At 59.7% G+C, this 22,948-nt stretch overlaps 3 protein-coding genes across 5 annotated transcripts; 2 read left to right on the top strand and 1 right to left on the bottom strand.

The window, feature by feature from the left end:
* Positions 1 to 6,404: 6,404 nt before the first annotated feature.
* Positions 6,405 to 12,268, top strand: RAD9A (RAD9 checkpoint clamp component A; the record flags this gene model as incomplete). 2 transcript variants are annotated; one of them, XM_082844647.1, is made up of 11 exons in its annotated part: positions 6,405 to 6,476; positions 6,564 to 6,634; positions 7,086 to 7,214; positions 7,666 to 7,780; positions 7,868 to 7,967; positions 10,449 to 10,555; positions 10,646 to 10,755; positions 10,845 to 10,909; positions 11,003 to 11,140; positions 11,877 to 12,084; positions 12,173 to 12,268. In XM_082844647.1, 11 exons carry the CDS (start codon positions 6,443 to 6,445, stop codon positions 12,266 to 12,268), a joined length of 1,173 nt encoding a protein of 390 aa, XP_082700773.1. The 2 variants fall into 2 exon arrangements, with proteins under 2 accessions (XP_082700773.1, XP_082700772.1); XM_082844646.1 differs by lacking the exons at positions 6,405 to 6,476; positions 6,564 to 6,634 and having other exon boundaries at positions 6,927 to 7,214.
* Positions 12,269 to 12,897: 629 nt separating this feature from the next.
* On the bottom strand, positions 12,898 to 16,190 carry PPP1CA (protein phosphatase 1 catalytic subunit alpha). The gene is made up of 7 exons (XM_082845151.1): positions 16,070 to 16,190; positions 15,412 to 15,543; positions 15,028 to 15,258; positions 14,312 to 14,416; positions 13,644 to 13,867; positions 13,427 to 13,561; positions 12,898 to 13,344 (listed from the first exon to the last, which is right to left on the bottom strand). Exons 1-7 carry the CDS (start codon positions 16,122 to 16,124, stop codon positions 13,234 to 13,236), a joined length of 993 nt encoding a protein of 330 aa, XP_082701277.1. The 5' UTR covers positions 16,125 to 16,190; the 3' UTR covers positions 12,898 to 13,233.
* A 1,258-nt stretch (positions 16,191 to 17,448) lies between these two features.
* TBC1D10C (TBC1 domain family member 10C) lies at positions 17,449 to 22,948 on the top strand (the record flags this gene model as incomplete). 2 transcript variants are annotated; one of them, XM_082845444.1, is made up of 9 exons in its annotated part: positions 17,449 to 17,615; positions 18,364 to 18,463; positions 18,689 to 18,796; positions 18,883 to 18,989; positions 19,194 to 19,308; positions 19,988 to 20,053; positions 20,178 to 20,367; positions 21,863 to 22,017; positions 22,317 to 22,948. In XM_082845444.1, 9 exons carry the CDS (start codon positions 17,464 to 17,466, stop codon positions 22,662 to 22,664), a joined length of 1,341 nt encoding a protein of 446 aa, XP_082701570.1. In that variant the 3' UTR covers positions 22,665 to 22,948. The 2 variants fall into 2 exon arrangements, with proteins under 2 accessions (XP_082701570.1, XP_082701569.1); XM_082845443.1 differs by having other exon boundaries at positions 17,464 to 17,615; positions 19,970 to 20,053.

Genomic DNA, 22,948 nt, shown 5'->3' on the forward strand with positions numbered 1-22,948 from the left:
TCCACTCTGCCTTCTTCCTGAGGCCTGTCCCCAGCACCCCCATGCTGACTCCCCGCACTGGGCACAGACACAGAACTCTAGAGAGTTCTGGAGTTGGGCCGCCGCTCAGCTTTCCTCCAACGATAAATGATCCTGAGCGTCTGCCTCGGCATCCCAGACAGCTTCCTCATAGCGGGTCAGCGTCTTGGAGGAGGGCCGGCCGGAGCGGGGAGGATGGACACGGGGCACAGTGAGCTCTGAAGCGACCTGGGGAGACAGCCCACCCTGGCTGTGCCGGGCGCCAGCCCCCATCTGTCTGTGAGGAGCTCGCCGGGCCCCAAAGCCTCCTTTCCGAGGTCCACCTCGTGATCCTCGGCAGAGCGCCCTGAGCACGTGTCAGTTTCAGCCGCTGACGGCTGCAAAATGAAAATTTCATTGTTAAATGAAACAGGGACTCAAGAGCTCGGACAGGTGTGAGAACGGCTGGAGTGCCGAGAAGGGAGAGGTCAGAGGTCAGGGGGATGTCAAGGGAGACTTTGAGGGTGGCTGGGGAGAAACCGAGCAGCCAAAGTTGGGGAACCACACCTGGCCTGGAACCGGTTCCTGGGCCGGGAGGAACTGGCACTCGGGCCTGTAGGGCTCAGTCACCCCCTCAAGGCCTTCGGAAGCATCTCCTGTATGTGCCCGCGGAACAGCGTGGTCCTACGGAGACCACACCCTGCCCGCCAGGGGCTGGGGGCCTGCGGGGACAGAGGGAAGATGGTTCCAGAGCCACCCTGCTCTTAGTTAGGGGCCTCATCCCCGCCCTGCCCCCAGTTCTCTGAAGTCTCTCCTTTCCCCACACCCCCCACCCCAGCACTGTAGGAAGCCCACCTTGGCCAGGGAGGATGCCTTCTGGGCGCCTAGCCCCGTGTTGGACACAGAGCTGGGACCCTTGGGTGCCTGCTTGCCCTCCCCAGGGCAGACCAGCCTGGTCTCTGTGCTGGAAGCTGGGACTGGACACGGTGTCTGTCTCCCTCTGCTGGTCCCTTAGGGGACAGCCAGGACAGAGCGCTTTCCCCAGAGCGGGTGGTCCCATGGCTCCCGAAACAGCGGATGGCGAGGGATGGGGGCACTGAGGAAAGGGTCTGGGGACTCAGGCTGGGCTCCAGGCTGTAGGAACACCAACACTGCCGCCCAGGTTCCCTCGGTCCAAAGCCAGCCTCCAACAGGGGCCCCGAGGGGTGGTCTCAGGGAGGCCAGGTCGCCTCCCTGATGCTTTCCCTGCGGGCCCGCAGGCCACAAACAGCTTCCTTCCCTTCTAACCCATGAATGGAGCTGTCAACCACAGATTTATCTAAACCTTTTGTGAAGCTATTTATACTTCCAGCCGAGACCGCATCTCGGGGTAATGAGTTCCATCGGAGTCCTCCCCTGCTGGGTGAAGCACGCTGCCTTTCGTTTGTCCTCAACTCACCTCACTTGTGCTCCAAGGGGGCCCTGTAACTCCAGCATGCCAGGTTTTGGTGAACAAGCCTGAGCTTCCCCTTCCCATCTGCAGGTTTAAAAATTCCATCCCATCTCCCTCCACCTTCAGCCCTGCAGTCTGAAGGGACCTGGTCTCTGACCTGTGCCTGGAGCCTAGCAGTGCGGGCACAGCCATTACCTCATGCCAGCCTCCAGTTAGCTGGTGCGGCAGAGGGCACACCGGGGGCCCAGAATCAAGGGGCGGCGCGCAGCCCTGCCTACACCCACGCCTCTTCTTGGGGCTGACTTTTACCCCAACCCCAATTCTCTGAGTATTTTCCAGTTCCTGGCCTCCAGAACTTTCCTCTGTAATGTTTCTGTGGGGGGATTTCCCTCTCACTTCCTAGTATGGCTTCACCCTGGCTTCGTCCGTGCTAGTGATGTATTTTGTCCCTGGTCCTGACCCCAGAATACCATGAGGGGGTCACTCCAGAGATGGGGGTGCTAGGACACAGCAATCCCAGTAACAGCAACACTGACCGTGTGAACTAAGGGCTTTATTTTTTTTAATAATTTTTTTTTTTTTTGGCTGTGTTGGGTCTTCGTTGCTGCACGTAGGCTTTCTCTAGTTGCAGCGAGCAGGGGCTACTCCTGGTTGCGATGTGCGGGCTTCTCCTTGGGGTGGCTTCTCTTGTTGCAGAGCACGGGCTCTAGGCGCGCGGGCTCTAGAGCGCAGGCTCAGTAGCTGTGGCGCACGGGCCTAGTTGCTCCGCGGCACGTGGAATCTTCCCAGACCAGGGCTCGAACCCGTGTCCCCTGCACTGGCAGGTGGATTCTTAACCACTTCACCACCAGGGAAGTCCCTGGCTTCAAGTCTTGTAACCTCTCTGAACCCTGTACTCTTGGGGCATCTGACCTGTTTATTAAACCACTGCTATGTGCCAGGCTTTTTCTGGTTGCTGGGAGAAATGCCAGTGAACAAGAAAGGCCCGGGCAGGGCTTGCCTCTGGGGGCTCGAGGCACCTGGTGTGCCACAAAGGCATGATAGGTGGGCAAGTAGAGCCCCACCAGCTCAGTGCCCCCGCCAGCTCAGTGCCCCCAGCAGCTCAGAGCTCCCTTGCCCGCTCGGCAACCCCAGAGTCACCAGGCAAATCCCGTCTCCCGTGTGCGCAGCCCAGCAGGCTCTGCCAGAGGCTTTGGCACAGTCAGGCCCTCTGGTTTGTCTCTCTCCAGTCGAGTGGAAGCCCACGAGGGCAGGGAGTTTCGTTGTGTGCTTTCTTTCCTACACTCAGGAAAGCGTGTCTAACACGTGTTAAATGAACGAATTACTGAGCTGTGAGGATTCTGCGATTTCAAACGTAACTAGTTGAGTGAGAAGCGGTGGTTGAACGGAAGATATTTCCAGACAGAAAATTAGTTTAGAAGTCTCTAATGGTAACCACCTTCATCCGTTCCATATCCACCCCTGATATTCACACACACACACACACACACACACACAATCACATACTTGTGTACTGGAAGGAGACCACCTCTACTGTGGGGTATGGCAAAGACTGTAAGAATGTGGGGTTTGAAAGGCTCTTGAGAGAGCATCTCATCCAACCCCCTCATTTTATCAAGGAGGAAACAGGCTCAGAGAAGGGCCTCGACTTGCTTGAGGCTGTCTGTAGCAGGGCTAGAGTCGCAAGGTCCTCGTCCCCCGTTGTGTGTTCTCCCTTCTGGACCTGAAGAGCCTTTTCGGCTACGCCAACTGCAAGCCTGGAGAGGCTGCTTGGCCTCCGACTGGAAAGCTCCCTTCCAGCCCCACAGCCTGGGGGAAGCAGGCCTGCCAATTCCAGCTCCTCTCCAGAGCTGTGGCTAGGTGAGGGGCTCAGGGAAGCCGAAGGGCCCCCTCGGGATCAGAGCACGTCAAGGTGGGAAGGGACCTCAGTGAGTATCTCGTGCCACCAACCACACCGTACAGCCGCAGAGACAGGAGGGACTCGCCCAAAGTCACACAGCAAGTCAGCGTTGAAACACAGACCAGAGACCCAGGACTCCCGAGTCCTGGCTCTAGGCTCTTTTCTCGTGTCTGAACCCTTCAGAAGGGTCAGGTGATTCCCAACTTTTGGCAGGTGTGTGTGTGCAGTGGAAGAAAGACTCATCAAAAGTCCTGAAGCGTTGGGAATTCCCTGGTGGTGCAGTGGATTAGACTCCGCGCTGCCAATGCAGGCGGCCCGGGTTCGATCCCTGGTCAGGGAACTAGATCCCACATGCACGCCGCAACTAAGAGTTCACATGCCTCAACTAAGGAGCCCGCCCGCAGCAACTAAGACCTGGTGCAACCAAATAAATAAATATTAAAAAAAAAAAGAGAAAGTCCTAAAGCGTTTGTATCTCCCTCTCCCTTCCCCTGGGGCCTTGCTCCAAAGACCTCGATGCCACAGGACTCTACTGGTCCCATAGGTGTCTGGGGCAGAGACACGGGTGTGCGATTAGTCACACCTTCCCCTCCCTGCCTTCCAGGGAGCTTTGGCATCTATCCAGCTGGGCTGCTCCGGCAATGGCTGTGGGGAAGAGATGGAGAAGCCATGAAGGCTCTGCTGATTTTCACTGGAAATGAAAAGAGAGAGGACGAGATCCAGAGAGAAGGAGGAAAGTAAGGAAGAGAATAACGAATGCTAGGTTCCTTGGGGGGCAGAGGTTTGCACAGAATGTGGGGGGACAGCTATTGTTCACGGAAGGGTTGGACTGTGGGCAGAGGCTGGAAGTTTTGTTCCTTTCATCACAGCACCATGCTACGTGCTACGAGGGAACCAGAGGCAACTCGGCTACACTTGGGTCACACACCTATTCACTGAACGCATACTTACTGATCACCTGCTGAGGGCCAGGCCCTGCGGGAGGTAGAGGGATACAGTAACAAACAAAACAGACTAGGTCCCTGCCCTCATGGAGCTGACATAACTAGGGGCATTAAAGAATTAGACACTATGAAATAATGTTGAGTTGGGAGAAGTGCTGTGGATAACCCAGAGCAAGGGCTTAGCTAGACAATGCAGGGTGGGGGGTGGCGGGTGGAGGGGGAAGCAGAGAAGGCCTATCTGAGGATGGGCAACTGAAGCTGAGCCCTAGGAAGAGAAGGCGCCAGCCTATGAGAAGGGGAAAGAGCGTTCCAAGTAGTGGGGACAGCTTTACAGAGATCCCAAGGTGGAAAAGGATGTGGTTCGTTCAGGGAACTGATGGGGCCAGTTCTGATGCACAGGAAGGCCACAGACAGGTGGAGAGATGGGTGGGGCCCGCTCCTTCCTGCAGGTTTGGGGTAAGGGGTTTAGAAGTTTTTGGGGGGGCGGCCAGGACTCACGGCTTGCTGGATCTTAGTTCCCCCACCAGGGATTGAACCCATGCCCTCAGCAGTGAAAGCGCGGTGTCCTAACCACTGACTGCCACGGAATCCCCAAGGGGTTTAGATTTGACGGCAAGTATAGTAGTTGGGAACCACTGCAGGGTCTACACCAGGGAAAGGCGTGACACAATTTACACTTTAGGAAGGTCACATTGATGCTGCTTGGAGAGTGGACTGGAGGAGACAGGGAACCACCCAGGGAGCTCCCACAGTCATTCGGGTGAGAGATGATGGTGGCCTGAGCCAGGACGATGGCAGTGGACATGGGAGAAAAGGACGAAGTTGCCATCTGTTTGAGAGGCAGAGCAGTCAGGGCTCGCTGGAGGCTTGCAGTATGTAGGGTGCGGGAGAGCATGGGGTCAAGGATGACTCCAGGTTTACTGACCTAAAGCCTGGGTACCATTTACACAGACCCTGCTAAAAGGCAAGAGTAACCTCTCCCAGTGCTCCAGGGAAACTTGGTGAGGGAGTGGAGCTGAGGGCAAGGAGAGGAAGAAACAAAGTGGGGTCCAGGACTGCACGCCAGGAGCAGGAGGGCAAGGGGCCCACAGACAAACATGGCCTCCTCACTGGGGACAGTACCAGAGGGGCAAGTCCAGATGGGCCCTAAAGGAACGCAGTGGTTCCCAGGGCCCTTCAAAGCACACAGGGTAAGCAGGGAACTAGAGGTCGAGGAGCCCCTCCAGGACTTCCCTTTCCAGTTCACGCAGCGGAGGACCGAGGCCCAGGGCTAGGGGAAGACCTGCCCGCCGATGAAGCCCCTCCTTCGGCACAGTCCCTTGGTCGTTTTTCAAAGGGCCACATACGCATGCGTCTAACCTCAGAAAACGTTTCCAGCCCTTCCCGTTAGTGACCCTCGTCATTTGGCAGCGCTCACCCCTCCTCTCACAGACCCACTTCCCTCCCAACGGGGGCAAAGCCCCACGCACCGCTGAGCCTTTACTCTCACCTTCCCCTGCCAGCCACACCCTTCTACCCCTTTCTGTCCGGAGAATCTTCTCTTCTTCGGGATCAACGCAGGATCCTCGAAGCCAGAGCGAACAGCCACTTCCCACCCCGGGATCCTGCCGCAACGTGCTTTAATTTCTTTTTAGTGCCAGTGGTTGCTGCTTCTGTGCGTGTCCCCGGCTCGGATTGGGCGCGACGGTCTGCCTTCGACCCCGTACCCACGACAGACGCCCAGAAAATCCGTTCTAAATTAGTGACCCAGGCGGGCTCGCCAGCACATCTCCGGATTCGCTTCCCCACACCCTTTGAGCGCCTTGCGTTCGGGCGCGCAGCCGCGCTGGGCCCCGCTGACAGGCCCGGCTCATCCGGGGCGCTGAAGGGCCGAGGGAGGCCCTGGACCCCGCGAAGAGACAAGCCAGGAAGGCGCCCGGCGCTCCCGGATCACGTGACCGCCACCAGCAGGACTCTGTCACGTGACGGCGCAGCCGGCGAGCGTTTTTCTCACGTGACGGAGGTGCAGGCGTGTGGCCCAATGAGGAGGCGGGGGCGGGGCTTCCGGGGGCGGTGCGCGGGAAGAGAACCCGGGGCATCCGCGGCGGCAGGGGAGACCTGGAGGGGAGCAGCGAGCTGGGGTCCAGTCCGAGGCCCGCCGCCTCTCCCAACCCGGCCGCGGGGAGCAGCATGAAGTGTCTGGTTACGGGCAGCAACGTGAAGGGTGAGTTGGGGCCAGCCCGGGGCTGGGGGCACATGGGACGGCCCAAAGCGCCAGCAAAGCAGTGTTTTTCTCCTCTTCTCCCCGCAGTGCTCGGCAAGGCCGTCCACTCCCTGTCCCGTATCGGGGACGAACTCTACTTGGAGCCCCTGGAAGACGGGGTGAGGAGCCACGGTATTGGGGGGGGGTGAGATTCCCACAGGGAGCCCTAACCTGGGCTCGAGTCTCGCCCCCATCAGATAGGATGTCGGTGGGCAGATTTGTCTGCTGAGTTACAGTTTCCTCCCCTGTTGCTGGGATGTCACCTTGAGCCCTGTCATCTTCCCAGACCAGTGTGTGAATTGAGAGCATTTGCCCTCCCTGAAGTGCCCGGGGGCGGGTGGGGTCGGCGCTGAAAGCTGTGTAGGGCCCTTGCTGCGGGAGCGGTGCTGAGGGGCACTCCGGGAAGGCTTCATGGAGAAGATACCCGCTGATTGGAAGGAGAGGGAGGGATTCAGCAGACGATGGTGGAAGTGGAGGACATTAGGGCAAGTGTGTGAGCAAAAGCCGGCCAGAGGGCTGGGCCTGACATTGCAGGTGACTGCATCCCTCTCCCTGCTTTTCCTGGCCCAGCTCTCCCTCCGGACCGTGAACTCCTCCCGCTCGGCCTATGCCTGCTTCCTCTTTGCCCCGCTCTTCTTCCAGCAGTACCAGGCGGCCACCCCTGGTCAGGACCCGCTGCGCTGTAAGATCCTGATGAAGGTGAGGCCCCTCCCTCAGCGGTGGCAGTGCACTCCCCCAGGAACCCCCCCAGGAACCTCTACTAGTGCGTTTGCTCTGAGGCACACAGTAGGTGCCAGCTGGAGAGAGGAACATACGCAGGAGCAATCCAATGCAAAATGCAGCGCAGGGGCGTAGTACGGGCATCCACAGGGTACGGTAATGGGAGATATGCAGAGGCTAATTGATTCTGCCAGGGACCTGCAGAGAGTGGTGACATTCAAGCTGGCCCTGGAAAGGTAAGCAGGTCTTTCAAGGCATTCCAGACAAGGGGAACAGTATGAACGAAGGCCTGGAAGGGTGTAAATTTCTGTGTGTGGGAGGTCCTTTCCTGGTGTGACAGTGCTGAGCCCATGATGGGCCAGAGCCTAAGGGGATGTGAGAGCTGCCTGGTGGAGGCGCGGCACTGGGCTGATGTGTTTCCATCGCCTAGTCGTTCCTGTCAGTCTTCCGCTCGCTGGCGATGCTGGAGAAGACCGTGGAGAAATGCTGCATCTCCCTGAATGGCAGGAGCAGCCGCCTGGTAGTTCAGCTGTACTGCAAATACGGTGAGTGAGCAGCTGGCTGGCCAGGTCGTCCTTGCGGCATGGGGTGGAGGTTGGCGAGGCCCACTGAGACCCTGTCTGCCCATCCAGGGGTGAGGAAGACTCACAACCTGTCCTTCCAGGACTGCGAGTCCCTGCAGGCTGTCTTCGACCCAGCCGTGTGCCCCCATGTGCTCTGTGCCCCAGCAAGGTGAGCACGCTCCCTGGTTTCAAGCTGAGGCCTAGGTTTCTCTCTTCCTTCTTTGGGCCTCAACGGTCAGTTTAAGAAGGCACCTCTTCCCTTTTCCCTACAGGGTTTCTGTAGACCTCAAGGAGTTTATCCAACCCGGTTTGCTTTCAGGTCCTTGCCTGGCTCCTCTAAGGGCAGAGGCTGGAGTGAGGAGGGGCTGGGTGCTCCCTTGTTCCATGTTCCTCATTGTCTTCTGGAGTCTGTATCCTCCACCTGAAAGGTCTGACTTGGTTTTCTGACCACTCAGACCCATCCTGACTCCTCTGTCAGAGAACGGGTCTCTGGCCTGCCCTCAAGTCTTCTCTGGCCTGAACACCTTTGAAGGTCCCTTAGTTTTTGTGGCTCAGGGACTCATGACCCTTCTCTGGCCTCGTCATCCTTCTGGGATGATCCCCATTCAAGGGCAGCCTCTCTTCCTACCTGGCTGGGCTCTAGCCTCGAGGGGTCCCAGCAGGAGGCCAAGGAAGGAGGCTAGGAGGGGAAGTTCTGGTCCAGGAGGGCTGCCTGAATAAGCAGCTGTAGAGATGGAGCTGTTCTGGGGAATCAGAGGGGCTGTGCAGGGCCCAGGAGACTCCAGCAGATGCAAAGGTCCCTGGTGAAGACAAGAGCAGAGGGGATTGGCTCCCCTCCCACTCGCCCACACGCTGGGTGCCACTTGCATCCAAGTAACCCAAGGTCTTGTGTTTCTTTTCTTTTGGTAGCCGAAGGACATGGTAACCTCAAGGTCCATTTGGGTCCTGACTTGCTGTTTTTCTGAGTTCTGTTGAAACAGCACTGCCCAGGATCCCTTTGGGTAGAGAAAGAGGGAATCAATCTGTGGTCTGTATTTTGAGGATTTTTATTTCTCTTTCTTTTTTATTTATTTATTATTTATTTATTTTCGGTACACGGGCCTCTCACTGCTGCGGCCTCTCCCGTCACGGAGCACAGGCTCCGGATGTGCAGGCTGAGCGGCCACGGCTCACGGGCCCAGCTGCTCTGCGGCATGTGGGATCCTCCCGGACCGTGGCACGAACCCGCGTCCCCCGCATCGGCAGGCGGACCCCCAACCACTGCGCCACCAGGGAAGCCCCTCTCTTTCTTTTTTAAAAAGAGCAGTTGTGTTGAGATCTATCCTGATGGGGCATTTTCCGTAAACCTACATCGTTGGAAAAACAGTCAGACTTTTTGTATCTTAGGTATTGGCCTATCCCAACTATCTGTACTGTTCTAGGGTGTGATGGCTTAGGAGTGAATGTGATTTGAACCTAATACATTTTTAGAGAGTGTCAAATTCAGAACCAGGCAGATCCACCTCCTGACCCTAAACATGGTCCTAAAGTAAATTGCTTGAGGAAATTGGATCCCAGAGATTACAGGTGGGGAATTCTGAAGTGTGTCCATATTCCATTGGAGATCAAAGAAGCCCAGCTAAGAGGGGGGCTGACTCACATGACAGCTAATTTCTGAAAAGGCTATTTTATCTTGAAGATTATGAGTTTGGAGGAACTAAGGTGAGTGACAGTGGAAAGAATCAGAACATGTGAAATTCCTTAAAAATTTATTGACTTAAATAATTTTGTCTCTGTTAGACATAATACAAAAAAAAACTTTAAAAAAAAAGCAGTTGTTTCTTGTTTTTAAATTTAATTTATTTATTTTTGGCTGCGTTGGGTCTTTGCTGCTGTGCGCGGGCTTTCTCTAGTTGCCGTGAGCGGGGTTACTCTTCAATGCGGTGCGCGGGCTCCTCATTGTGGTGGCTTCTCTTGTTGCGGAGCACGGGCTGTAGGCGCACGGGCTTCAGTAGCTGTGGGTCGCGGGCTCTAGAGCTCAGGCTCAGTAGTTGTGGTGCACGGGTTTAGTTGCTCTGCAGCATGTGGGATCTTCCCAGACCAGGGCTCGAACCCATGTCCCCTGCGTTGGCAGGCGGATTCTTAACCACTGCGCCACTAGGGAAGCCCCTGTTTCTCTTTTTCTTATGGGCAATTTTAAATTCATATAAAAGTAGACGCCAGTTCCTGTCCCAAGTGTTTTGAGGCAAATTCCAGATGTTATTTCACCTGTAACTGTTTATCGGCATGTGTCTTTTCTAGACAAGGATCTGAGGGCTCTCCCTGAAGGCCGCATTTATGCAGACCGTGTGGGGATGGTCTCCCGCCCCTGGGTGGCCAGGTGCCGCCTGCCCGGTTTGGTTCAGCGCAAACAGCCCGTGCTTCCTGCTGTCTTCTGTGGGCTCTGCTCTTGTCCGTCCCGTCTCTTGCAAGTGGACTTCTCCTCCCATGACAGCCTGGGAGCCTTGGACGGGGCAGGGACCATGTCCCGTTCCTGTCCTCCCTGGGGGCATGCTAGGCCTGGCCTGGTTCCCTTTGGACATTGGTGTGTGTCACCATCCCGCCTCAGATCCTGAGAGCGAAGCCACTGGGTGGGGCTGAGTCTTGGGGTGATGCTGTGCCCTCCTCACAGGGTCCTGGGGGAGGCTGTTCTGCCCTTCCCCCCTGCGCTGGCCGAAGTGACGCTGGGGATTGGCCGTGGCCACAGGATCATCCTGCGTAGCTACCAGGAGGAGGCAGGTGAGGGAGCCAGACATGGGCTGGGGCAGGGGGCAGAGATGGGCTGGGATGGGGCAGGGCCCAGGTTTCCTCCTGTTGCTGTCTCCACAGACAGCACCGTCAAAGCCATGGTGACCGAGATGAGCATCGGGGGGGAGGATTTCCAGCAGCTGCAGGCCCAGGAAGGGGTGGCCATCACTTTCTGCCTCAAGGAATTCCGGGTGAGGTTGCCCGCCACGCGCTCACCGCCCGGTCCACCGCTCCTCCCTGCCCGGTGCGGGGCCTCACTGCTCTGCCTCTCCCTTCCCAGGGGCTCCTGAGCTTTGCCGAGTCAGCGAACTTGTCTCTCAGCATTTACTTCGATGGCCCTGGCAGGTAACTCCGAGCCTCAGGACGGGGTGGGGGGAGGGATCTGGGATGCCAGGAGCCAAAGGGCCTTGACCTTGCCTGGACCCGTCACCTGCCCAGGCCAGCCATCTTTGCCATCAAGGACTCTCTGCTAGACGGCCACTTTGTCCTGGCCACGCTCTCAGAGCCGGACCCGCACCCCCAGGACCTGCGTGCCCCGGAGCTCCAGCAGCCAGCGCCTCAGCTTCAGGCTCACAGGTGAGAGCGCTGCCCACCCACTCCTCCTCCCCACCTCTGTGCACCCTGGGGAGCCTGCTGCTTCCAGCGTCAGCGCCTCCCCTCCCCCCACTTCCTGTTGGGCCCCAGCCCTGCAAGCTCAACCTTACTGGGCAGCTGTACTCAGAGACTCCCCCCACCCAGGGAAGTGTCCCCAGGGTCGGGCTGGCTTCCTTCTCTGGCTGAGGCCTCCCCTCCGAGCCTCCTCCCAGGCCAAGGAGGGAAAGGGCTGCCGGGAAGCGGGGGGCTGCCTGGGACTGGGGAAGCCGGTGGCTGAAAGGGCAGGTGGGTTGGGGAGGATGGGCCCAGTGTAGTTTAAGCAGAGGAAGTTTGGCCTGGCCCTCTGCCCAGCATGTCCCTGGGCCCCAGTGCGCTCCGGTTCCTGTCCCCTGGGAAGGTACGGGCTTGGGCCCCAGGTGGCCCAGCTTACAGAACTTGCTGCTCCCCTCCCCCAGCTGAGCTAAACTGGCCCCCAAGATGTCTCCCTCAGGCCTCTACCTCAACTCTGATGAAAGGATTCCAGGTCCACCCCCTCCAGGAAGCAGCCACTTAACCCCAGGCATCCTCTCCCCTCCCACCAAATCAGGAAGTAATAAAACCAAGAGGTCACCAACGGTCACAGGGCTTTTGCAGCCACCCGCTGAGCCCTCCAAGGTGGGGCCCTGCCTCTGTTCCCCCTCTTCTCTCCCTGCCCTTGCTAAGCCGTCTCTGCTTACAGCACGCCCCACCTGGACGACTTTGCCCTTGATGACATTGACTCGTACATGATCGCCATGGAAACCACCGTGGGCAGTGAGGGCTCACGGACACTGCCCTCCACCTCCCTTTCACCTGGCTTCCAGCCCCACTGTAGCCCTGGCTCCCACTCAGAGGAGGAAGATGACACCGAGCCCAGCACAGTGCCTGGGACTCCCCCACCCAAGAAGGTAGGGGCTGGCTGGAGACGGAGGCAGGGATGGGAGGTGGAGGGAGCAGCCTCCAGAGCTCACTTGGCTTCCTCTGTTTTCTCGCCAGTTCCGCTCGCTGTTCTTTGGCTCCATCCTGGCCCCTGCACACTCTCCCCAGGGGCCCAGCCCCGTGCTGGCTGAAGACAGTGAGGGGGAAGGCTGAGCCGAGAGGTCCTTGGAGGACTGGACCAGAGGGAAGCCCCAGCCTCCCCATCTCCCAGCGCCAACCAGGAGCGGGGCCAGCTCTCCTCCAGGGTGGGTGGTAGAGGTGGGCTGTGCTGGAGCTCAGCTGGCTGGTCCTGCCGCCTCCCCCAGGCCCTGCTCGGCTATCTGTGACTGGCCTGGGTCCTGTCGTCTCCCTTCGGCCCCCAGTCGATCATGTCTGTTCCCAGTCTTGGTGCCGAGCTGCCACCTGCTGGGAGGCCCCTCACCTCTTTATCCAACCATGCAGCAGGGTTGGGGGCCTGCGTTCTCTAAGCCCACCTCCCTAAGAGAAAAACCTCGGTGGGGCTGCTGGCCCCTGCTGATCCACCTTCTCTGCCAACCAGGACCTGTCCCTCCCTCAGATCCTGGGTACACCTCGGGGATCCCCTGTGCCCGGCACACACTGTTTTGCTTGCTTTTCCAAAACTCTCTGGCCCTGACTTGGAAATTCCAAAGGCCCCTGTGACCTGAGCGTGTGGCTGGTGTTTCCCTCGCTCGGGCCCCATGCCCAGCAAGCCTCCCAAGTGGCCCTAGGCAGAAGAGGTCGCCAGGCGCGGCATTTGGGACAAGGGAGACAGACGCCATGGCGAGAATCCAGCTTTGACCTTTATTTGAGAGACCAGATGGGTCGCCCCAGGATCCGGCTGCCAGCCCTGAGGCCAAGCAAGGCTGGGGACCCACAATCTGGCCCTGCTCTGCCCTGAGCTGCAGCCTCAGCCCCAGGATCCTGCCTGCAGCCACTGCAGGTGCAGGTGGAAGGAGCCCTGGGGGTTGGACGCTGCTATTGATTCATAAAAAAAAGAAAAATACACCAAGGCTCCGTGTTCCCTGTGATGGGTGGCCCTAGGGGGCCAGCACGAACCCTCACAGCCACGTGATTTCTGTACAATCCACCGTCTGGGGCAGAGGGCGGGCACACGGGGGCTATTTCTTGGCTTTGGCGGAGTTGCGGGGCGGGGTGATGGGCCGGCCTCCAGGGTTCAGGCCGCTGAACTGCCCATATTTCCCCTTGTTCTTGTCGGCGGGCTTGAGGATCTAAAAGAGGCAAGCTGGTCAGGCTCATGGGGCTGAGCCATGGGCCCCTCCCGCCCCTTCCATCCCCATCTCCACCCCCCACCTGGAAGGAGCACATGAGCGTCTCGTCCACGCTCATCATGGCGCCTGCGTTGTCAAACTCGCCACAGTAGTTAGGAGCTGAGAAGAGTGTCACCAGCTGCCGCTTGGCAAAGAACTCATAGCCATCTTCTACCACCTGGACGAGGGTGGGGACAGTTAGTTCAGCAGGTGCTGCTGCCCGGCCCCCGCTGCCACCCAGACCAGAGCTGCCAGCCCACCTGGTGTGCCCGGCAGATGAGATCCAGGTCGTGCTTGTGCAGGAACTTGGCCACGACCTCAGCTCCAAAGGTAAAGGAGACGCCACGGTCATTCTCGCCCCAGCCCTGCACGTCCTTGTCAGGGTCAGACCAAAGCAGGTCACACAGCAGGCCCTGGTCTGGCACGTCTGTAGGCCGCATGATACGCCGGATCTGCTCCATGGACTGTAGGTCCGGGGACAGGCCTGGGGGGCACCGGGGGCAGGTCACTTCCTCAAGCCTCAAAACAAGGGCCCTCCCTTCTCCAGGAAGCTTTTGCCAATCAGCCTCTGTTCCCTCAACCCGCCGCCCTCTCCTGGATTCCTGGGAGCCTAGACAGGCAGAGCTCATCGCCTTCTGCCTCTTCAAGTCCCTGTCCCTTCCAGGAGCACAGTGCTCCCTGGAAAAAGACAAGCAAACTCCACGCAAGAAACCGAGGCCACGACATGACAGTGAGTGCAGCCTAATGCTGGGGTGCGGGGGGACTTTGTGGAAGAAGTGATATCCAAACCAGGGCTCCAGGGAGAGCTGTTCCAGGTGGCTGAGAATGTGTCCTTCAGCTAACACTTCTGTCCCAAATCCCCCAGGGATGTGGCCAGGCTCGTCCTGCCCAAGCATTCCCTCGCCATGCGGCCCAGAGCCGCCCTCACCCCCGTGACAGCAGAAGATCTTTTCATCCACAATGGCAGCAATAGGCAGGCAGTTGAAGCAATCGGTGAAGGTTTTCCATAGTTTGATGTTGTAGCGTCTCTTGCCTGCCCAGAGGAAGGAGAGGGCTCACGAGAAGCCCTGTCTGCCCCACCCTCAGTGTGGGTCTCTGGGCCTTCCAGGGCACATTGTGTGTTGTTCAGACACAGCTGGGAGAAGAGAATGGAAGGCAAGAAGGGAACCCCCCCCCAGGCCAATCCCCACCCCACTGCCTCCCAGGAGGAATTCTAAGGCAGCTGAGTCCACAGGAACCCCCAAGTTCCAGTTCTGGAACAACCTCAGGGTTGGCACTCACCCCCCTGCACATGAGCAGAGCCAGGCCAAGACCGGGTCTGGTCTCTCTCAGCTTCTGGCCAAGAGAGTCCAGTCCAGACAGGCATCCTAAGTGCTTAAGTAACGGATGCACTGGAGGGGGGTGTCGGCAGGCAAGGCCCTGCATTAGAATGCTGGCAGCCCTTCAGTCGGCAACCATTCACCACGTCCCTCCTGAGCGCCAGGACCCATGCCAGGAGGGCAGGGCGGAGAGACGTGAACTGGCCCTGCCTTCACAGAGCTCAGTCTAGCAGGTGTTTGTCAAACACTGCTACCCCAGCCACCAGGTCAACACGAGGGTCGCACTGAATGGCGACCTTCAGCCCCAGAGGCTCCGCCCACTCACACTCATCGTAGAAGCCGTAGATGCGGTTGATGCTGGCGCACTCGTGGTTCCCACGGAGCAGAAAGAAGTTCTCGGGGTACTTGATCTTATAGGCCAGCAGCAAGCAGATGGTCTCCAAAGACTGCTTGCCCCTGTCCACGTAGTCCCCCAGAAACAGGTAGTTGCTCTCTGGAGGGAAGCCGCCGTACTCGAACAGCCGCAGAAGGTCGTAGTACTGGCCATGAATGTCGCCTGTGACCCAGAGAACCAGGTCAGCACTAGATGCAGTCTGAACTTGAACCCAGGGCCAGGGTTGGACTCAAGGGTGGAGAGATCCAGGGACTTTGGCTGGTGGTGGGGGGTACCCACTTTCAGGAAGCAAAAGGGCCTGGGCAGGGGGCTCACCACAGATCTTGAGGGGTGCCTCCAGCTCCAGAAGAATGGGCTGGCTCAGGAAAATCTCCCGGGATTTGAGGCACAGACCACGGATCTCGTTCTCTGTCAGCTGTACATTCTTTCCAGGCCGCGAGCCCTGCACTGGGAGTGGAATGAGGCATCAGGACCCTCAGGCGAGAAGAGGGTGGGTGACATGGGTGGCCCCGTAGGCACTTCTGGGGGGCGCCTGGGCCTCCCGGGCCCCGCCTCGCCCAGGGGCAGCTGTTGCTGCTCAGCCTCCTGGGACCCCCGCCTCAAGCCTCAAGGGACGAGACCCCCAACTACCCTCAAGACACTCGAAAGGGGACTGCTGTGCGCGGAGGCCTGCCAAAACCTCAGAACACAGGACCCCTTGCTTGGGGGGGTCTAGGCTTCTCGGATTTCTTTCTAACCCCAAGAGCCCTGGCTAACCCGTGCGCCCCCGCCCTGCTCTGGCAAGGGGAGCAACCCCAGACCTCCCAGGGGCGCCGCAATTGGGAAGGGGGGCACCTGCGGCCACGGGACCTCGCGGCCCGTCCCCGCCCAGTCTAAGCTGGTCCTGGGAGGGGCAAGTCCACCCGCGCGCCACTTCCGGGCCGGGCAGGGGACCAGGGCGCGGCCGGCGCCCACCTCCCCTGCCCCGGCCAACCTTCCAGCAGGCGCCCGATGATAGAGTCCAGGTTGAGCTTCTCGCTGTCGGACATGGCGGCGCCGCCGCTCTGGCCCCAGCAGCTCCGGGCCCGCTCCTGCCTCCCGCCCTCCCGCTGCCTCCTTCCGGCCTGGCGCTCCTTCCGCCCGCCCCGGCTCGCCGCCCCGCCTCCTAGGCCTCCTGCCCCGCCCCTCCCCGCCCCGCCCCGCCCGCTGCCCCTGCGCTCTAGCGTCTCCGCCGGACGCAGGGCGCAGGGGTCGCGGCGGCCCGGGAGGCGGGGCCTCGGTCAGGGGACCGGACTTGGACTGACTCGTGTGTCTGGGGCGGAGCCTGCCCTGTGGGCGGGGCTTCATGGGGCGAGGTCAAGCCTAGCTCCGCCCTTGAGGAGTTACTCTCGGCTGTTCGGAGGAGGTGCGGTCGGAAGTACTGTGGGAAGTTGTTTTTCTCTTTCAAGGGCTAAGCAGTCCTTCCCACTTCTGTCCTGGTCGGGAAGGTTGTGTGACCTCATTGGGTCTCCCCAAACAGTGCAGATTAAGCCCTTGAAGTGCAGGAAAGGAAACTGAGGCTCAGAGATAGTAAGAGTTAGCCTCAAATTCACGGAGGACCTCTACCTCCTGAGTCTGGGGCCCTCGGGCGACTGGCTAGGTAGATCCAGACACCTGTTGCTGAACTCCGAGCTCATTTTGGTCCACACTGCCTGTGGTGCATGCTAAATTATTACTTTTTTGTAATGTCTCATCCTTGCCTTTTGAGTAGCATAGTAATGCTACATTGTGTGCATGTTGAAAGTATTACTTTGTAAAGAGCAAACACTAAATACACCATGATACTCGTTGGACCCTGAATCGAGTGTTTTACATGCCAGTGACCTCAAATCTGGAGGCAGCCTGCCCTCTCTACCTCTGGCAGGCCCTGGCCGCATCACACCCAGCACAGGAACCCAAGCCTGCACCCACCCAGCCCACCGGGATGGTGGGAGGAGCCCATGGCCCAGGGCCAGTGGGGCAGGCCGGAAGAGCCCGGGACAGGAAGGGGTAACTACCCCCCCACACGCACTTAGGAGGGGCCCCCCGGCTGGTTGACGAAGCTGTGGCTGAGGAGGAAGTGAGAGGAGGAGGTGAGGTGCAGCAAGGAGGTAAGCTGGGCTGCAGGGGACAGGGGCCTGGCCTTTCTGCCACTTCTGGGCCCATGCTCCACCCCCACCCCACAAGAGAAGAGGGGACAGAAGGGGCTTGGAGAGATACCCTGAAATCTGCTCCCTCTGACCACGCAGTCAGGTCCTGGGGCTGGGGCCTGGCTGGATAGGAGCCCAGGCCCCAGGCTGGCTAGGAGCCACCTCTCACGTTGGCTTTCCCCACATGTTGCAGCCTATGGCATCAGGCGTCTGCAGCACCATGGCCCAGGCCCTGGGGGAGGACCTGGTGCAGCCTGGTGAGCTGCAGGATGACTCCAGCTCTTTGGGGTCTGACTCAGAGCTGAGTGGGCCCGGCCCATATCGCCAGGCTGACCGCTATGGCTTCATTGGGGGCAGCTCAGCAGAGCCAGGGTAAGTAGGGAAGGGATGGAGTAGGGCGGTGGGGTGCTGGGAATAAGGGTGGGAGCTGAGGGCTGAATTCTAGAGTGAGGTCCAACCTCGAGGGTCCTGGGCGGGTCTGGGGACTCAGCCACTATCATCCCTTCTCGGGTTCCAGATGGAATCCTAAGGTTAGCAGGGCTGCGGGGGGTGGCTCCTGTATGTCTCTTTTACTCCCAGTTTCTGAGGGTTTCCACCCACCTCTGGGGCCAAACATTCTTCTCCTTTTAATCTGGCCCGGGAATCCCAGATCCAGATCACAGAACCCACACTTCTTCCCCCACCAATCCTCTGCATTCCTCATGTACAGACAGGAAGACAAGTCCAGAAACAGATAGGAAGATCACACAGCAGATCAGAGACAGAATCAGACCCAAACTCACAACTCCTGGCTTCTAGTCTAGGACTCTGTCTACCCAACTTCCCTGATGACTTGTCTGTGTCCCTATCCTGGGGGACAATCAACAAGCCCCTCCCTCAACACACACCTACACACCCCCTTCAGTCTCTCCTGCTTCCACCCACATCGGAGCCACATCCTTTCCTGTCCCCATGACAACCACTGGCAACTCCTGGGTGACAGGTCCCCACCACGCCCCAGAGATTCCCAGAGATCTCCAGGGCCAGGAGTTAGGCTCACCCAGGTAGCATGAAGGGTGGCAAATGTGGGCTCTGGGTAACAGCTGCCCAGCGCCTGGACACCTGTGCCATGTGTCCCCAGGCCAGGTCACCCTCCTGCAGACCTTATCCGCCAGCGGGAGATGAAGTGGGTAGAGATGACCTCACACTGGGAGAAAACCATGTCTCGGCGGTTCAAGAAGGTGAGGGGGAGAGTGGTCCCACCCAGGCCTCCGTGGCTCAGCCCCCTTTGCCTCGGCCCATGCCCAGGCAAAATTCACCCCTCCCATGTCCCAGTACCTCCTGCCTTTTCTCCCTGCTACCCAAAGTGGCTCTTGCCTGATGACAGGTTGTGCTTGGGGCCTGCCGACAGGAGCAGGGGAAGCTGGTGTGGCTGGCCTAACGGGGTCCCTTGGCCTCACCCACAGGTAAAGATGCAGTGCCGGAAAGGCATCCCCTCGGCCCTGCGGGCCCGGTGCTGGCCCCTGTTGTGCGGGGCCCATGTGTGTCAGCAGAAAAGCCGTGACACTTATCAGGTGAGGGAACTGGCAGGGGTCCCACCTCCCTTCCCTGGCCCTTCACCACTCTGGGCCTTCACATTCACCTTTTTGTCCACCCACAGGAACTGGCTGAGGCCCCTGGGGACCCACAGTGGATGGAGACCATCGGCAGGGACCTGCACCGCCAGTTCCCTCTGCATGAGATGTTTGTGTCACCCCAGGGTCACGGGTACGAGGCCAGTGATGCCCAGGGACCCCCCAGCCCCACAACCCCCAGGTGCTTTGGCCTAGTACCCCCCCACCCCAGCTTTATACCTTTGCATCTCAGAGGACCCAGCAAGGCCCTCAGGGGGCTGAGGCCTGGGAAAGGGCCGCCAGAGGGTGGGGAAGGGATGCCCGGAGGACTGGCCCCTAACGGGGTCTTCTGGCACAGGCAGCAGGGGCTCCTCCAGGTACTCAAGGCCTACACCCTATATCGGCCGGAACAGGGCTACTGCCAGGCCCAGGGCCCTGTGGCTGCCGTGCTGCTCATGTATCTGCCCCCAGAGGTGAGTACCCTCAACCCTGCTACGGGGACCCAAGACCCTGACCCCCTAACCCCAGTGATCTATGACCCCCAACGCTGGTGACCTAGGGACCTAGTAATCCTGTGCCCTGGGCCCATGACCCCTCCATCCCCAGGAACTCTGGCCTCAGGGACCTGGGATCCTTGACTCCTACCCAAACCTGTCCTAGTGAGTGACCCAGGGCCTCATGACCACCAACCTCAGCGACCTTCAAACCCAACGACCTTGACTGCAGGAACATGGAACCCTGAGCCCTGACATTTGCCCCAATGATCTAGGAGTCTGGTTGTTATTACCTTGACCTCATGACTTCTGATTCTGAACCCTGTGACCATGATCCCTGACCCCAGTGACCCCAAGAACCCAAGACTTGAACTTTGGGACCCTCCCTAGCCTTGACCAGTGAGCCCCTACCCTGTGACCCTGAAATTCAACCCCCTGAGCCCTGTGACTTCCAACTCCCTGCACCCCTTGTTGGCCTCTATCTGGGCAACAGGAAGCTTTTTGGTAAGACCTGCCCCTCCTTACCAGCCCCAGCACTGAGTCCAGGCTCCTGGCTCCAGAGTCACCCCAGATGGTGTCCAGACCCTCCCCTGCACCCCTTTCCCCCGCCCTGTGGTCCCCTCTGCGGTGGGCACTCAAGGCCTGTGCCCGCCCCCAGGAGGCCTTCTGGTGCCTGGTACAGATCTGCGAGGTTTACCTCCCTGGCTACTACGGGCCCCATATGGTGAGAGGCTGGGATGGGGCCAGAGGGCACAGGGGGAGGGGCTGGGCGGGGGGTGGGGCGGGGCCTGGGGACTGGGTGGGGACCTGGGGACCGGGAGTGGAGATGCTGACGGAAGTGGCCACAGGAGGGTGTACGGTTGGACGCCGAGGTGTTCACGGCCCTGCTGCGGCGGCTGCTCCCGCGTGTGCACAAGCACCTGCAGCAGGTGGGCGTCGGGCCCCTGCTCTACCTGCCCGAGTGGTTCCTGTGCCTCTTCGCCCGCTCCTTGCCCTTCCCCACGGTGCTGCGTGTCTGGGACGCTTTCCTTAGTGAGGGTGAGTGTGTGGCTGGCCAGGTGGGTGGGGGCAGGCGTGGGAACTGGGGCCGGGAGCCTCGGGTGCCTGGTGTGCAGAGGGGATGAGGGTGCCAGCTCTGCTCTGCCCCACCGCCACTGCCAGTCCTGGCCTGGGGTCTGGGTGCTGGGGTGTGCTGAGGGTGACAGCGCCCTGTGGCTCTGGGGAAACGGCCCAGCCCTTGGCCACGGATCACCAATGTAATGAATGATAGCCCCCACCCCCAGCAGTGAGACCACCACAGGGAGGGCACCATCTGCTTGGGGGAGGGCTGGAGTCGGGGGGCGCTGCAGAGATCACAGCAGTGAGACGGCTCAGGGACCGGGCACAGTGGGGGCATGGCCGATGGAGCCCCACGGGCCCTGGTGAGCGCTCTCGGAGGCCAGCGCTGCTCCGGAAGCCAGGGCCACTTGAGTGAGTGAGACCTACATTCTGGTGGAAGTGGGGATGGGAGGCGACGGTACTAAATTAACAAGATATTTATAGATTGTCAGAAGTTCTGTGAAGAAAATAAAACAAAGGATGTGCCAGAGTGTAGGGGGGCGGCAGGAGGAGAGTTTAAAGGTGCTCGTGGCTGCTCTATGGAAGAGGCAAACTTGCAGGGCCAGTGTGGAGGCGGAGAGGCCAGGCTACAGACGACTGACGTGGGGGTGCGGACATGGGAGAAGTGCCAGGCCAAGAGCAGGGTGGTTGGACCAAAAAATGGTAGAAATCAATCAGTACATCTATTGAGCACCTGCTGTGTGCCCAGTTGGCTTCAGGCTGGCTTAGAGCTCTGGCCACGGGTGTCCAAGTTGCCATCTACATGGCCTCCCCTGCAGACTCAGACCTCGAGGGCGGGGCAGGGCAGGGCCCCCCGTCAGGGTGGCTGAGCTACCCTTGCCCTCTGCCTCCGGCTCCCTTTCATAACGGTGACACCGTTAGTAGTCGCTGCTGTCCCTTTACAAGTCACAGTTGTCACCAGACCTCGCTGGTCCCCTGACTGCTGTTCTCAGCAGACCCGAGGCTACCAGGAAGGAATTCTGAGGCTCCAGGAACAGGCCCAAGGTCACACCCATGTGTGTGTGTGCGTGTGTGCGTGTTTGTGTGCATGTGTGTCCTATACTCTTGGCTTAGAGGTGAGGAGTTCTGGCTAGAATCTTTCTAGAATCAGAAGGTCACAGGTCTGAGCTGGAAAGGCCTTCACGTCACCACCCAGCCCCTCCTTGGAGGGAGGAGGAGCTGAGGCCCAGAATGAGAAGGCTTGGCGTGAGGCGTTCAGTAGCCCCTGGCTCCTGGCAGGCTGCTCTGCCCACAAGTGTCTGTGGCCGCTGAGACGTGCTGGCCAGAGCTCTCAGATTGCCACCGTGCTCTCAGTCATTGGGTCACGGCAGCAGAGCTGCAGGAGGGTGGAAGGAGTCTGGCTGAGGGCAGGTTCAGGTGCAGACTGAGGAAGCCCAGGGCTGGCCCCCCAACTGAGTGAGCCCCCGGCCTGCAGGTGTGAAGGTGCTGTTCCGCGTGGGTCTGACACTGGTACGCCTGGCACTGGGCACCACTGAACAGCGCCTGGCCTGCCCGGGGCTCCTGGAGACGCTCGGCGCCCTTCGAGCCATCCCGCCCACCCAGCTGCAGGAGGAGGTCTTCATGCCCCAGGTGGGTGCCCCTTGCCCACCCTCTGCAATGGCCCAGCCCCCCTGCACAGTTGCGGAAACTGAGTCCCAGAGGGGGAAGTCAGAGTAAGAACCGGGGCTCAGTTCTTGTCCTCTGAGCAGCAGAGAATGTGGAAACCCCAGGCCTCAAGTGGCTTTCAGTGGCTCCTTTAGTCTCTTTGTCTGTCAGCCCCTCAGCCCTCAGCCACTTCCTGCGGCTGTGTCCTGCCCGCCCCACAGGGATCTCATCGCTTCCTGCCCTCCCCCAGGCCAGGCAGATTCAGTATCAACTGCTCCCCACAGGTGCACAGTGTGGCCCTGTCCGAACAGGACTTGCAGCGGGAGATCAAGGCCCAGCTGGCCCAGCTGCCTGCGTCGGCATCTGGGCCACCCCCGAGGCCGCAGGCCCGCCTGCCTGGGGCCCAAGCCATCTTTGAGGCCCAGCAGCTGGCAGGAACCCGGGGAGCCACCAGGCCCGAGGTGCCCCGCATCGTGGTTCAGCCCCCGGAGGAGCCCAGGCCGCCGCGGCGCAAGCCCCAGACCCGAGGCAAGACTTTCCATGGGCTGCTGACTCGGTCCAGGGCCCCCCGTATCGAGAGCCCCGCCAGGTCCCATCGAGGCTCCACCTCCTCCCTGGACACCCGATTCTGAAGGTCCCACTTCTGAGGGTACCAGAGACTCAGGGTCCCCCAACCCCAATTGCCTGAACGGTGGATGCCAGCCTCCAAGTAGGCACCGCACTTTACAGCCGGGATGGATGCCTCAGCTTCTTTCCCGTGGACTGTGTCAGGCTCGAGGATGAAGGAAGGTGAGAGAGTGAGGTTTTGAGGACCCAGGCCCATCATCCGCCCACGGAGCTGTCCTGGTGCCTGGGCCCTTGCAAGCATCAAGCTGGCGCTGAAGGAGGGTGAGGTTAGGGGCACAGGCTGGGCTTA

Source organism: Leucopleurus acutus, assembly GCF_964270905.1.
Source record: "Leucopleurus acutus genome assembly, chromosome: 8".
NCBI classification, from domain to species: Eukaryota; Metazoa; Chordata; class Mammalia; order Artiodactyla; family Delphinidae; genus Leucopleurus; species Leucopleurus acutus.

Bases quoted from the DNA above. Each gene is read 5' to 3' on its own strand.
- PPP1CA (XM_082845151.1), bottom strand. From the start codon at position 16,124: ATGTCCGACAGCGAGAAGCTCAACCTGGACTCTATCATCGGGCGCCTG. The intron at 15,259-15,411 runs GTGAGCCCCCTG...TCTGGGTCACAG, and splicing joins GGCACCCCTCAAGATCTGTG to GCGACATTCATGGCCAGTAC. The intron at 13,562-13,643 runs GTGGGCTGGCAG...ACCCTCGTCCAG, and splicing joins TCATCTGCCGGGCACACCAG to GTGGTAGAAGATGGCTATGA.